The sequence below is a fragment of the Hippichthys cyanospilos genome, chromosome 15, assembly GCF_059441005.1.
Source record: "Hippichthys cyanospilos isolate Australia breed blue-spotted pipefish chromosome 15, RoL_Hcya_1.0, whole genome shotgun sequence".
Taxonomy (NCBI): Eukaryota; Metazoa; Chordata; class Actinopteri; order Syngnathiformes; family Syngnathidae; genus Hippichthys; species Hippichthys cyanospilos.
Window position 1 is genome coordinate 1,312,736 of NC_142383.1, and position 16,311 is coordinate 1,329,046.

The following is a 16,311-nucleotide window of genomic DNA, read 5'->3' on the forward strand; positions in this document are numbered from 1 at the left end:
GTTGGTGCAGTAGGAGGAGTGAAGTTAATCATTGTCATGTTTCTGGCAAAAACCAAAAAGACAATTGTATCCATACATTATTTAGTAAGCTAAGGGTTATTTTGAAGCGATGGCTGGCCTTCTCACCACGTTTTTGGTGTGTTTAACTGCCATGCCAAACATTACCAAGCAAAAAAAAAAAGATCTTGTGCCGTGCATTGACAGGAAATCTCACGCCGTTCTATTCTCGCAAGATATTGTCAAATTAATAAAAAAATGAAGATGCCCCAATCAAAATCTGTGGTTGTATAACTTTTGCAACTACAGTGGGCCCCCGTGTTATGAGATTAATCCGTTCCGTGATTGGGTTCATAAAACGAATTCACAGTATGGCGGGCAATCCAAACCTATGTTACTGTAAATAGCTAATGTGTTTAGAACCCCAGGTAAAAATATCAAAATTGTACAAACATATTCAAAATTGGTGTTACGACTAATTCGTTCCACGGTTGGGGTCGTAAGGCGTATTCGTCGTATGACGGGCAATCCAAACCTATGTTAAATAGGTAATGCGTTTAGAACCCCAAGTAAAAACATCAAAATTGTACATACATATTAAAAATTGGTACCAAAATAGTATAGTAAGTGCTACGTATATATAATATACATGTATACAATCAGAAAACATCATAAATAAAAATGTAGAAAAAATTTATTTTTTGAGTGTCGCTTGTTTTGCTCATATTCCCTAATAAAGGTTATCTCCAGCATCGTTTCCATGTAAATCATCTTCTTACTCCTCTCGTTTACATTACTAGCAATCTTGGGACCCATGGCTAACCCTTTCAGCTTTGAAAGAAGCAGTAAAATGCACTACAAATACGGTTTTGTAACCACTCACAATCGAACAAAGCTTTACCATTCAAGCAAAACAACACAAATTCAGCCAACCCTCTAGGGGATTGTTTTGTCGCAAATCCGGGAAAATGTCATAAAGAGGGGATGAAAAAACTCACAACACGAAAATAACATAAATCAGGGAAGTTGTAACACGCGGGTCCACTGTTTTACCTTTGAGTGGTGCTTGTTATGCCCATATTCCCTTGTAAACTTCGTATTTCTTGATTGTCTCCAGCTTTGTTTCCTTATGAATCATCTTTTTACTTCTCTCTTTAACATCACTAGTAATCTTGGGACCCATGGCTAACCCTTTCAAGTTTGAATTAAGCAGTAAAATCCACTATAAATAGGGTTTTGTAACCACTCAGAATCAAATAAAGCTTTACCATTCCGCTAATTTGAAACAAGTGAGGCCGACCAATAGCAGACCAGCATCAATGGAAAATAAGTGCCATTCCCTAAAAACGCCAGCAGATGGTGGCAAAACAACACAAATACAGCCAGCCCCCTAGGGTCATGAGGGGAAGAAAAAACTCAGTACAGTGATCCCTTTTTTTTCGCGGTTAATTGGGACTGGAACCCCCCCCAATTCTGGACAAAAAAAAACATTCAAGAAGTCACGACATCTTATCAAATACATTGCCGCTATGTGTTAACTGCTGAGCCACAAATAAAGTATACAGTATTTCAAAAGAAATACAACACTTTTTTTTTTTTTAATAACAACAGGGATCAAAGCTGAATGTTTGGTAATGGCCCGGAATGTGACCCCCTGCCCATTGGGAATCTCTTCAGGACAATGAAAGGATTTTACCTGCGCTTAGCAGTACTACAATGAAGATGCCGATGCTAACATGAATGTTCCATTTTTTCACGAAAGTGATCAGCAATCTATTTGGCACAAGCATGGGAGCTGGTCATTTTGGCGTAAGTTGCAGATGCTGTTAAAGTAAGAATTTCTGCGTATTGTAACGTTCGTTGTTAAGAACGTCTGAGGATGAGGACTGAGTCAGCTGTTATTGAGGACCAGCGTGAGTTGCGACTGGCGACGCACTTGTTAACCGTTTTTTCTAGTTTTCTTTCAGTAAAAGTCATTTGACAGAACCACGACAGAGTGAATCCTTTAACACACAAAAGGGCATTACAGTACTATTGACAGCAGACTAATGTGTTCGGTCCTGTTTGTTTTTTGTTTTGTTTTTTTCCTCAGTGCTTAGCGGAATTATCTTGCGGACTAGAATGAACCCCCTTCGGCCCGCTGGTCGCACATATGACACTCCTGGTTTAGAGCAATTAACTTTTATTTACTGAAGTCAAACTAGTAGATTAGTGATGCACATTGCAGCTTTTTACGTGGCCGGTGCTGGTTCATATGCTGGGAAACTATTCGTTTGTATTGCTCCAATACCAGGTCCATGTTCAAGTAATGGAGAATCCACTTCAATCAGGGGTGATTTTTACAAGCTCTTTTTTGAGAAGCCCAAGGACCCCCGCTACTTGAAATATTACAATTAAACTATATCAACTGTAAAGTAAGGTGGCAGAGCTGCACATGCTATATGTTATGTTTTGTCTTTCATTTTTTATTTAATTTCTAGATGAAGACTGGTCCATTTGCTGAACACTCCAACCAGTTGTGGAACATCAGTGCTGTTCATTCATGGTCCAAAGTCAACCAAGGTCTGATTAGAATGTACAAAGCTGAGGTGAGTTTGCTATTTTTACTCTCCGGTTCTCCTAGATAATTAACTCTGAATTAAATGAATCCATCATGTTTCATTGAAATGTAGTTTAAGTTTAGTTATGTAATTTACTGATCCAAGCCACACTGATGAGAACAGAATGGAACATCAACACCTGATGGAAACACGGATTACTCATTGAGTCAGGTGGGAGGGTACATACAACACTTGAATTTAGGCTTATTAAAAAAACATGGACAGTTTTCATTTCATTACTAATATTTATTGGAAAAACAAAGCATGCTTTTTAAAAATAACACTGTCACGCTCAGATTCTTATTGTGTCATGCCAGTATATACAGGTACTACACTGAACTGAACTTGAGTTTGTTGGAAGCATAGGCAAAAGGTGTAATCAAGAGTTCTTGCTGGATTATCATTTGCTTGATATTTCAAAGGAAGGTTTTTAACCGTCTTCACATGTCTAATGTGTGTCTCTGAATATGCACTTGTGCTAACTTCCAGCCCACTTAACATGTCTGATTTTTTTAGACCAGAGTGGGATCACATTCACTGTTAACTTTGACTTGCTTTTCTGGTAGCTGTATAAGCACTGCTCCACTCTGTTCTTCTCTCTTCTGTCTGCTTCCTCCTCCCTCTTGGTTTCACCCACAGCATTAATGGGTTGCCCTCTTAAAGGAGCCACCCTTCTCTTTCAGTATTACTGTGTTTGGACTTGTCTATAATCTTTACAAAAAAAAAAAAAGGCAGTTTTCTGGTTCAAACCACAGGTTTCTTATGCAAGAATTGAAGGTATAGAAATAAATTTGATCAATTGCCAGGTATTAAGTTGTTTGTAATGTAAAAAATGCATGGAAAAATATTAATTTTTCATAATATAACTAAAATAAAAGATCATTATTATTATTATTATTAATATTTCTTTTTTGGTACCAAAATTAATTTCATCAATCCAGATTGTGTTTTACCCCGTGTCAAGCACAATTTGTATGAGACCAAACGCCCAGGTAAACATTCCGCCTCTATTACCTAGGCCGTCAGTGTGTGCATGTATGTGCTTACATGCATGAAGAGCAGTTGGTCAGTGGTTTTCACTTTGATACTTGAGGCGTTTTTTTCCCCCTTTTACTTTAGTGGGGGGAACGTGTTCTAGTTTATTTTATTTTTGTTCATTTTAAATTCAGTTTGTTGTGTTTAATTTTATGTTGTTTTACCTTTGTAGTTGTTTTAAAATTTTTAGATCATGATCCTAAGTCTCAAGTGGTCTATTGCCATTCGTTGTTTTGTCTCGTCTGTTGCCAAGTAGACTTTAATTTGAAATTAAACTCACAAGACTGCTGAAGAGAGTTCATTGAAACTTGACAAAAATGTGTAGCACCTGGCCCTGATCAAGTGTTATGAGCACTGTATGTACGTTTGATTACAGTTTTATGCTCTGACACAGACACAAAGAAATTATAATAAGAATAATAAAAGTACAGTGGGTCCCCGTGTTACGAACTTAATCCGTTCAGCGGCTATGCTCGTAACTCGAATTGCTCGTATGACGGGCAATCCAAACTATGTTAATTAGTGAATGCGTGCAACGCGTGCAAAAACGTTAGGTAAAAACATCACGACTTTACACACATATTAAAAATTAGTAACATAATCTACTGTACAGTTAAATTAAATAACATAACTATACAAAGGGAAAATGACATTTATCTTTGGGGTGACGAGACTTGAGCTGGGTGGAGGCGGAGGGGAGCAGAGACCAACCCGCAGAATTTTTTATTTATTTTCTTAAACAAGAACTTTTCTCAAACGAGAACATGTCACCGGCGATTTCCTTCTCTTTAATCCATAATAGAAGAAGCCTCTCCATTTTGTTGTTGACCGAGGTCCGTCCCCTGGCAAGGAAAGTCTTGCCCTTAGAAGATTGCCGAGCGGTTACGGCCATAATCACTAGCAAGGTTAACTATGTGTGCGCCTCCTTCGTATTTTTTTATTATCTCCTGCTTCGTTTCTATTGTCATCATCCTCTTACTTCTTCTTCTTCTTTACCGCCACTTGCAATTTTAGAAGCCATGTCTAACAGATAAAGTTTGCAAAGTCTTCACAACACACCGACCAGCTGTGCCATCAAGCTAGATGAAGGCGTTCGGCCAATAGCATATCGGCATTTCTGTGATTGACGTGACGCCGGCCAATAGCATATTGGCATCTCCGTGACTGAGACCGTGACTGTGACCTTAATCGACCAATAGCATCTCGGCATGTCCGTGACTGAGACCGTGACTGTGACCTTATAAGACCAATAGCATATAGTCGTTTCCGTGACATGTGAGTATAGTTATTTTTGTTGATGCAGCAAAGCGGAAAAAATAATGCGGACACACTGACCGGCATGTTGGATTGTTCGTAGGACGAAAGGTTTGTGCGTAAGAGAGCGACAAAAAACGCTGCGGTCCACGTTCGTCGGATGAAAAATTTGTAAAACAGGGAGTTCAGAAACCGGGGGCTCACTGTACAGTGTTCCCTCGCTACATCTTTCGAGCTTATAGTGCTTCGGTGTTGTTTTTTTCATTTAAGAAAAAAATATATATTGTGGAGAGGAGAGAAGTGCTGTGAAGGTTTCCTGCATGCAACACAGAAGAGTTAACTGTCAATGCACATGCCACGGGCACACCTACAAGACTCATCATTGGCTCCCAGCACAACATCGACTAATGAGGGCAGGAGTGAATTACAGCTGGGCAAGATTGGATTACACCTTCTGCCTTCATTATTTGATGCCACGCCAGGAGCCAATAACGTGTCTTGTAGGAGTGAGCTCATTGCATTGACTGATTGCCTCCATAGTCAAGTTGGTCTTGTACCTCAAGCAGCAGTCTCAGGGTGAAGCTTACACCCTGAGTGTGTACATACGGCAGAAGGAGTACGTTGAGAATGAAAGAGAGTGTTGAGAAGATGTTACATAGAGTGCTTTCGTAATGAAATGGAATTTTGAGTGGAAACTTTGCTTTCCAGTTGTCATGTTGGGTCAGCCACCTGCTTCACTCTAGGTCGACGTCAGAGGGGCGTTACTCTGAGGGCAACTCTAGTCCTCCTTGTTCACCAACTACGGCCAAGAGATGGAAGGGATAGCAATACAGTTAATGTGTAAGGTTTAATAATTAAGGATTTAGTAAATATGTCTCAAATATGTAAAGTATAAATACTTTTCACATTTAAAAAATTCTAGTACCCACATACACATGCATGAAAATTCCTGAGGGGGGACTTTTACTTCACAGATTTCACTTTTCGGTAGGGTTTTTGGTCCTCATTAACTGCAAAAAACAAGGGAAAACTGCATGTTCTTTATGATACCTTCCTGTATTTACTCAGATGGAGTACATTTCACAAAGCAACAAAACAAGGCTTTTCAGCCTGAAAATAAGGGAATGAAAAAGTATGCATTTTTGCAGTGTTTATTAAAAAATTATTGTCAGAGAGAGATTTATTTGTCAGGTATATCTCAGCATTTATCCTTTTTTAGTCAGTAAAGCAAAAGCAAAACAGGTGACCTGTGACCATTATTTGGTTTTGGATTTAGTTTAATGTTAAATTGATTTTTACTGCCAAAAATAGAGAATGATTCTGTGAATTCTTGTCATACTGTATTTTTTGATATTGTGTCTCATTGGTTGTTTCATTAGAAGTATTTCCAATTTGTGTTCCTTGGAAGAAAAAAAAGAACAATTTAGGTATCTGCTTTTCATTCAGTTTCATTAAGGAAGCTGTATTTTCTTGTAACTTTGTAAGAAAAAAAATAAAGACAACTGAAGATCTTTACTATCAGCAAGCAAGAGAAGAGCTATGAAAGGGTTAAGAGAGGAATAAAGAGAATGGAATTGTGTGTGTCCGTGTATGTGTGGGCGGTCTCGGGGGGTGGGGTATGGGGGAGATGTCTAAGCCTTCTCCTGCCTGCATGCCCACATCCTGTGTTTTCCAGAACACATGAGTCTTCCCAAAGAGCTGAGGGGACAAGCTGTCTGCCCCCCCTTCTCCACTGCCATTCCCTTCATTAAATCCACCCCTCCCGCTCTCCCGACCTTCCTCCAAGCCTGGAGCAACCATCAGCAGACTTGCATTCCTCACTCCCTCTTGCTGGCCCCACACAAGGTTTCAGGCAGACTTCTATTCGGCCTGGAGAAAGCAGGATCTAGCACTTTCTCTTTCTGAAAGGGCTGAATGTTTCCAAAGCCATGAAATGACACATTTGGGTTGAGATAGTTTCAAGCTTTGGATTCATTTGTGAGCTCTGATATTTTCATCTCAAATGTTACTTAGGAATTAGTGCCTCTTTCTCCCAGTTTACTGTATTTCTGAAATTGCAAGTGATACAGCATATAAAAAAAAAAAAAGTTTCACTGAGTCCAGCCATTATAAAAGTAACACTTTTGTGATTAAATGTCGTCAGAACCTTACAGTAATCCCGATCCCATCGTGTAAATTCCGGTGATTGGTATAGAGTGAAAAAGATGTTTTCCTATCAATCTTTATTTTTAGAGATTATGTATATGACTGTGTGATGGCATAAAAATCGGAACTCCACATGGATTCAACCAAAATCCTTGTCATTATTCAAGATGCAACTTTTAAGACTAGTTTTACAGAACCTATTCATACAATACCAAACCAAACCAAAAAGGAGACCAAATTTTACCTAGCATTACGGTTTGAGTTGATGGATTAAGTGGACTAGCCATAGAAAACTGGATCTGGGAATAAACTTGGAAGACACGTGTTACAGTTTGTGAGCTTGACGTTCTGACAAGGTGTCACTGACTAGGTTTACATGTCGTCATATTCGGGTTAATGTCATAATGTGTGTTTCTGAAACATTCGTGATATTTATTAAAACGATTGAGCAAACAAGGTTACTAGTTTAGCTCAACTGAACCCACGGCGTACGGATAACGTCATCATGCAAAAATAGTATAAAGTTAGAAGTGGAAATTATGTCTATTTGCGTAGTAAGTTATCTGTGCATAGTTTTAAAAACCCCAAATATGACCTTATACTGGTTATTGCATTTGTATACATGGATTGAAAAACCTGAATATTGCTGTTTGGGTTATTGACTGAATTTTAATGAAATTAATGAAAACCTAGAGGTAAAGACTCTCAGACATCAATCCTGCTTGACACTAAGCAAAGGAAAGGAACATAGCAACTGCATTGCAACTGATACATGAAGGAACAACCCTGTCATAATTAGTAACTACAGGTCCCTATATGATAAAGGCGACAAATACTTAAAAATGACAATGGGGACAAATACTTGACCATTATAACAGTAGACACAAAATACATGACCATAGCAATTTTGAAGAAACTGATATCAGAACGAAGAGCTTTGTTTGCAACTGCGCTCAGTTATAAATGGGATATTTTGCAGATTTTGAATTAACAAAGAATTTTTACTTTGTTTACATCAATCTTTAGCATTGCACAGCTATGTCATGAAAGATATTGCTTTTTTTTGGTTTGAACTACATTGACTAAAATTAAAGCCATATAAAAATGTATCTTGACTAAAATTAAAGCCACACAAAAATGTATCATTTCATGCATACTAAAATATATTAAAAAAAGGAAGCCATTTGAGCCCATTTGTAAATGCGCTTTTGCTTTCTTAATGTATAGGATAAAAGATCATATTTTTCAAAATTGAGCGAATTTGAATGATTATAGTGCAAATAAATGAGATCTGTACATTCCTGGTACCTTTACATGATGATGAGATCGTAAAGACCTTTATTGTGCAAAATCAATGAAGAGCACTACCATAGTCTGAATGTCTTGCCATTTGTTGGCTATATCACTTTGTAAGGAAACACCAATTGCTTGTTCTCCAAGGACTTGTCCAAAAAGTAAGTGTATCCGCTGGCTGCAAAAGCACTGCCATAAATATACACTCCTGGTGGTGTTTGGAGTGTTATCAAACTTGGGCCACGCTTACGCCAATGCCAGAAAAATTGTTCTCTTTTGAGCCCCTGTGTACTTGACAATGATATTTTTTGGTGTATACATCTAGAAATCAGTCTTTTATTGCAATTCTTGCCAATATTATCTCCTCAAACACTGAAAGCTGCAAAGCAAACAGCTCCAAAACAACGTGTATGTACAAAACATCACATTCATTCAAACAATTAGCTTGATAACACTTCTCCACCAAAAGGATACATTACTCCCATTGTGCAAATTCTCCATGCGCTGAGACTAGACTATTAAAAATTCTCTCTTTTAGTAGACTGAGGATAAGCTCTTGGCGCATGTATACTTCCTTCAGGCACAGCATGCTAATGACAGTTTCTACAGCCATTTTTAGTGCACCATATAAATACAAAATATTTTTGATATCAATAAACATCTGTATGAAGACACTATTTAGATCATACACGTATGTTTGGCAGAACTAAAAACATGCTGTCAGAGAATTTTTTTTCCTTCCCCTTTTTTAAGATGCATCTACAGTTGACCCCCAGTTTACGACTTCCCTGGCTTGCGTTTTTTTTCACCTTACATTGTCGACCGCGGCATTTTTTGTCCCCTCTTTACGCCATTATTTCTGCATTACAACAAAAACTCCCCAAACATGGCGGTCGGTGTGCGTGCATGACTGCAAGTCGCTTCACGCTCATACGTCGATACACGCGTCGCCTCCTAGGTCACTAGAACGCTGGTCTGTTATTGGTCGGCGTCACGACTTCCAAAGATACTAGTTTGCTATTGGTCGGCGTCATGGAAGCACTAAGATGCTGGTCTGCTATTGGTCGGCGTCATGGTTTCCAAAATGGTGGAACGTTAAAACTTTGTTCGCCTGTGCTTACAAAAATGTATTAATAGTGCATTTTAGTGCTTAATTCAAACTTGAATTGGTCAGCCATGGGTCCCAACATTGTTAGTGATGTTAAAGGCAGAAGTAAGAAGATGATATCTATGGAAACCAAGCTGGAGCTAATCAAGAAGTATGAAGAAAGCTAAGATAGCCTAGCCTAGCCATAACAATTGTCACTCAAAGGTAAATAAATCCTTTATATATTTTTTATTTGTGATGTTCTTTAATTGTATGCATGTGTATTATATATATAAGTAGCACTTACTATACTATTTTGATACCAGTTTTTATTATGTATATCCAATTTTTATGTTTTTACCTGGGGTTTTACATGTATTAGCTAATTAGCATAGGTTTGAATTTGCGTTACGATACCAACCGCAGAACGGATTAATCTCGTAAACCGGGGGCCCATTGTACTTAATATTTTTTTACAGTATGTTGTCTGTGTTCATTCTCTATAGCAATGGTCCCCAACCCCCGGTCCCCGGACCGGTACTGGTACATGGATCAACTGGTACCGGGCCGCGTGGGCTGCACCCGAAATAATGTTTTGGAGATGATTTAGTTTAATGGTACGCGCACACCGAACGCGAACGAGACGAAATTGTATTGTAGTCAACGGAGTTCACGTGACTGGGCGCGAAAGCACGTTGGGCGACGCGATGGACGCGAATGGAGCGACGCGAATGGCCGCACGCGGTCACGAGAAGCGAAATTTCGCCTTTCGCGTGAAGTTAATTTTTTTTTTTTTTTACTTGTTCCACATTTCGCATCGCGACAGCCAATCGACTTCAGGAACATTCAACGGCTCTCGCAGGGGACAGGAATGAATCATAGCGGCCGCTTTGCGGTCGCCGGGAGCGATCCAACACGGCCAGCTGAGCTTTCAATACAAAACAGAGCCAAGCAGGAGCACTCACCTGGCTTGTAGAAAGGCGGAAGTGAGAACTTGGGACAACTGGTATTGCTTCACTAAACAGCTGTTGAACCCTAGTTACTGTGCTAAGATAACGATAGCGCAGCATTGTCAGCACAATATTTAGCCCGGTCTCGGCCACTGTGAGAGTGCGACATTGCAAACTTTTGGTGCCGCCTCTGGCCGCTGTTGATATTACATATATTACATACATAGTGAGAAGGATGATATGGCTTTTAACCCCCCCCCCCCCCCCCCCCCCCCCCCTCCATAATATAAATGTAAGGTGTTGACCCGTCCATGGTGATCAAAAGGTTGGGACCATATATAGTACGATTTTACATGTAGGTGGCAATAATTCTACTGGCTTTGGGCTTTTATTCCAGAATTTAAACAATAACCCTACAATCCTCCCCCGTCTAGATATGGACAGGATGTGTGAGGAAAAGTATCGGGTGTATAAACTGATAACCAAATCATGTGAATGAGTCATTGCAGTTACATACCTTTGTTTCCATATAAATTATCTTCTTTAACACAACCAATACAACCAACCCCACACGTCATGACAATTGTTGTTAATTGTAAAGCGGGATAAATGCCTTATAGAGGGGACGAAAAAACTCTGTATTCCACATCGTAACATGAAAAAAACGTAAGCCAGAGAAGCCGTGAACCGGGGGTCCACTGTATACTTGTTTTACGTTTCTGTTAACATTTGTCTATCTGCAACCATTTTTAGTGTTTGGAGAAGTTTCCTGTGATCCAGCACTTCAAATTTGGAAGCCTTCTGTCCATCCAACCATCAAAGCCTTGACAATCATGGATGAATTAAAGGAACAAAAGTGGAAAGGCTACAATTCCCGTTCATCAGATCGCCTGTTTTCCCTCTATCAAAAATCCACTCATAGATTTACAGCTCTGTCCGATCTGGAGACAAATTGTCATGCCCCCAAATGTGATCAAGAAGACTATTTGGACCTGTCGTGTTCCAAGCTAACCAAATTGGAAGGAAAAGGGTGTGAAGGTCCTTCACGGGCATGCTCTCAACCACATCCAAGTCCAAGTCAACAGCTGTCCATCTTGCTTGCTTTCATGTAGAAGCTGCAAGTAAATTGCCTGTGAACCCAAGTTGTGTATTAAATGTGAACAGGATTCAACTATCCATCTCTTGTAGATTTGTTATTTCCGGATAATATTTCTACCATTGTTATTGTATTTACTGTACATCCTGGATAAACTTTGGGTCAGACTCCGCTCTGGAGGTGATGAAATGTTTTTTGTTTTTAATCAATTTTTGTTGCCTTCAGATTTGCGTCCTTAAGAGCAGGTTGACATTGAAAAAGACGTAATTGAGGCCGACCCTTTCATTGGCCGGCTGATTAATTCGACCTACGATGGAATTTGAGTGTCAATCAAATGCACAATCCTTGCTATATTTTTTTTATTTTCAGTTTTTATCTGTATGCTTTCATGCTATCATTTACACAGTTGCACAAGGTAATACTATTTTCATTCTTACACATCTGTACAACCTTTTAATCTTAAATATAAGTAATGAAATTTGTTGACAAATGTCATTCAATAAATGTCACCTCTTACCCAAAACCATTTTTTCACAAGCAATGTTTTAAGTGAAAAAGTAAAGAATTGAAAATCCAACTAAAAACACATTTATATTCAAAAGCATTTAGTTAATTGAGCCTGTCTGCAGCTTTCTTCTTTTTTCCTTTTTCCTGCCCCCCTCTTCCGGCTAGGAGAGGGGGCTAGCTAGATGCTGAGGGTTGACTGGACCGCCTCCATTTGGTCCTGCGCTGATCGACCATCGCGGGTTTGGAGATCGGCCGTCTGTGGTCCACGTGGTTGGAATGTGGGATGGTTCCTGCGCCAATGGCTTTGCCTGCTGTCAAGACATCACTGCACTATATAGCACAATATGTTTTCTGTAATCTATATTGTTTATGTGTATCTATTTGTCTGTATTTGGTACATGCAGCATCCACTTCAACATGTGGGCCTGGAAGGGGGCTCCTCCCACCTGTGGTCCTTTCTGGAGGTTTCTGATTTTCCCCTAATTGGGGTTTTTTGAGTTTTTCCTTCCCCTTCTGGGAGCTTTGACAGGGGATACTGTTGTGTACCCTACACAGAGAGGATGTCTCTGTATGACTTCTTTTTTCGAAAGAAGTCTGCACATGACCTCTTTTCATCTGCGAAGCCCTTTGAGACTTCGGTGATTTAGGGCTATGCAAATAAAATTTGATTTGATTTGTTGACCTGGTGGTCATATACACACACACACACACACACATATATATATATATACTGTATATATATATATATATATATACACACACACGTTCTTAAAATTTAATGCATTGTGCCATGCAGTGTCTTCTGGGAATTTTTTCCATGACTTTACAGTTTGCCCCCACTATCAATAGAAAATAGTGACCAAGCTGCCATGGATAGCATAGCATGATATTGCACTCAACTCAAGACTCTTGACAAGGACAAGAAAGTTCGATCATATTACTCGGATACTTGCTGACATGCATTGGCTTCCAATATAACTGAGATGTGATTTTAAGGTGTTAATTACTTACAAAATTTTACATGGTTTAGCTCCTTCCTATCTCGTTGACTTAATATCAATATATGTTCCGTCCCGACAACTTTGGTCACAAAATGCCGGTTTGCCCGCGGGATCAAGGGCTTTTTCCATCTGCGCTAGTTCTCTGGAATGCCCTACCTATGGAAGTTTGCGCAGCCACCTCAGTAGAAATCTTTAAATCCCAACTAAAAACATACTCGCAAGCCTTTAGTTAATGGATCTGTCTGCAGCTTTGTTCTTCTTTTTCCCGGATAGATGGCGAAAGATGATTTGAACACCCTCTTTTGGCCCTACGCTGATCGACCATTGCGGGTTATGAGATCGACCACCTGCAGTCCACCTGCCCTTTTCTGTGGGGAGTTTCCTGCCGAATGGTTTCGCCTGCTGTCAAGACATCTTTGCACTGGGCATCTCCTGCCTAATATGGCACAATATGTTTTCTGTAATCTGTATTGTGTATCTGTATTTGTATTGTGTATCTGTATTCGTCTGTATTAGGTACACACAGTTTCTACTTCAACCTGTTGAGCCTGGAAGGGGACTCCTGTCACCTGTGGTCTTTTCTTGAAGGTTTCTGATTTTCCCCAAATTGGGGTTTTTGAGTTGTTCCTTCCCCTTCTGGGAGCTTTGATAGGGGATGCTGTTGTGTACTTTACACTGAAAAGATGTCTCTGTATGACTTCTTTTTTCAAAAAGCCCTTTGAGACTTTGGTGAGTCAGGGCTCTACAAATAAATCATTCAAATTTTATTTGTTAAAGTTACTGTGACTTTTAGGGGTTCAGACATTTAAGCTGAGCAAGATTTTTTTTTTTTTTTTTGGTCTCATCCGGAAGAATTTTAGGAATGGGGTAGCTGTGTTTACATATAAGAACATGTCAGGTCATGAAATTCTGACATAAGTGGCGGAAGCTTGTGAAATAGAAAACCAAAGCAAACAAGATGTTGAAGAGAAGTAACTGTGATAGACACCCTGTGAACATTTATTCAATTTGTCATTGACTTTTTTGCAAAGTGTAGCAATATGTCTTTTGCCTTCGATGCAACGGTCTTTAATGCTTGGCTAAGATATACTGTACATTTCAGTAAAACCTGTTCAAAAGGGGGACTGGTAACAAAAAAACACTTGTTTCCTCAAAAATATAAAATAAAAAAATAGAAGTTGACGAGCAAAGTTGATATTTTACTCAGAAACTTGAAAGTCATCATTAGCATTTTGCGGGCCACATAGTAGGATGTGGCAAGCCGGATATGGCCCCCAGGCCTTGAGTTTGACATGATGCTCAACATGCCTTTTCTGAAAGAGTTAAGCAGTGTAGTTAAAAAAAAAAAAAATCAAAACAATTATCTTCAAATTCAGGGTTGCCAGTTCAAGGTCATTTTCCTGATACCATCAATTTTAGTCATCCCCCAAAGAGCGATTCAGTTTTCAGACTAACAATAATAATATCAAGGAAACACACGTCGATTAATTTTCATGTCTGGCATTTGACCAAAATATGTAAAGATTTGCTGAAATGAAAATTGCATTTTCTGCATTTTCTGAAATCAGGGTTTTGAGGACAAATTGTCCCTTGTATTTTTTTGTATTATTGTAAAACAACTCACAAATTAGGAGAAAAAAACCCACCTTCCCAATTCCCGATAATTTTCCGACCTCTTTTTTAATCAGTTTTATAATTCGGCCTTAACAATACAGGTGTAAAAATTAGAAATGCTTTCAAAACCCTCTATAAAGTGACTCATCAACAATAGTTAGCTCTCCTTTATGTCACTTTTCCTGCTAATTGTGCCCTTGTTCTGGGCATAGTTCTCCTTCCGCCAAGAGGGGGCGGAGTCACCGGCTGAAGACCTGACGGCAATTATCATCAAAGGCTTTTTAAGTGTGGTCGGTGCAAGACGACAACGCCAGTTATTCCTTTGCCACTCCCTGAAAAGTCCCGTGAAGCATCCAACGTTCTGTTCCTGAGTTTTCCTCCCTTGAGCATTTTTAGTTTGTACTTTGCCTTTTGCACTCTTGTTGGCTATTTTTGTTGAACTTTGTTTTTCAGTCGTCCTCCTGCGGACTCTGCTCCCTTGTTTCCCTGCATTTACTTGGACTCTTGTATTCATTGTATACATGTCTCTATGTGGTTGCACTTTGTAATTTTGTTTGAAGTTTGACGCTTTTTGGATTTTTTGGTTCCACGCATGCCGTGCGCTTTTTGTTAATAAACATTTTGTACATTGAACTCTTGTGTGTGTCTGGCTGGGATCCTCATCCCACTTGTGTCCTGCAGTTTGTCGTAACACTTTAATTCCAGTTCACCAATGTTCACCATGCCTTATGTAGGGTGGTTTTACCAATTGGTGCAAATATTTTTATATTTCTTTAATATTTGATCATTTTAATGATCTCAGACAGACATTAAAAGTTGCTGCATTGTCGTGAAATATTATCCATTATCGTCATGAAATGCTAAAAAGCATACTCTATGAAATTATGCAAATAACCTTGGCCTAATTTTTGAAATCTCTTTGGGGGTGTGTCAGACTCTTAATGAATATTCAACAACATGCAGCGTGTAGGTGTATTATCCTTTTTTTTTTTTTTTTTTTAACCATGAATCTATGACTCCACCTTCAAAATGCCCTAGCATCCCAATCAACGTTATACTTTCCTTTTTTATGTTTATGTATTGGATTTCATAAGCTACTGATTATGGTGACATTAGGCCTCTTATTTGGTGGAGAAATTGCAAATTTCTATGCAAATGAGCTTCATTGATAAACAACCCAAATAGCTTAGATCTGGTGTAAAAGTAGCGCTCCTGCAGTGGAAACTCACATTACGTCAGGGGACATCTTGAAGTGAAAAAAGTGCATCATTGGTTAATGTCAGAAAACAACGACTAATCGTTTTGAAATATGCCTACATCACTCTCTAAAAATACAACACTGCATCAATAGTTTTTGATCAATAGACATTAAATGAACACATTAATTAATATAAAAAGTGGTTGCAGCAACAACGTTTGTCCATGAACTCCAAATGTCTTGAAAGGACCCAAACGTTGCATATTGACAATTTATCCATCCAAAAAATATGATAACAACAATAATAATCATAATATTAATATTTACAATAATAACAGTCATAATAGTATCACATTTTATTTAAAAGTGCCTTCATTGGCACTCAACACACCATAGAACATCTAAAATTTGCAAAATATAATTGAAAACCACTGGCCTAAAGCAAGCATTTTACTTTGCCTTGGATAGTAATCAGTGGGTGTGTTTGCACTTGTCTGTCATCAACACAATAATCTTTGCAAATCGATCCTTAGG

At 38.9% G+C, this 16,311-nt stretch overlaps 1 protein-coding gene across 4 annotated transcripts in view; it reads left to right on the forward strand.

The window, feature by feature from the left end:
* The window catches only part of ptpa (protein phosphatase 2 phosphatase activator), a 47,447-nt gene extending 32,235 nt beyond the window's left edge, over positions 1 to 15,212 (forward strand). Inside the window, exons 9-11 of one of the 4 annotated variants that reach the window (XR_015868045.1) lie at positions 2,478 to 2,585; positions 13,239 to 13,553; positions 14,792 to 15,212. Coding sequence is in view for 3 of the 4 variants with exons in the window: in XM_088435750.1 (XP_088291876.1) it covers positions 2,478 to 2,585; positions 13,239 to 13,481 (351 nt within the window). In the remaining variant the exon portion in view is untranslated. Of the gene's footprint in view, positions 1 to 2,477; positions 2,586 to 6,561; positions 10,615 to 11,114; positions 11,538 to 13,238 lie in introns of those variants that run through there. The other 3 variants (XM_088435750.1, XM_088435752.1, XM_088435751.1) reach the window with 3 other exon arrangements.
* Positions 15,213 to 16,311: the final 1,099 nt, after the last annotated feature.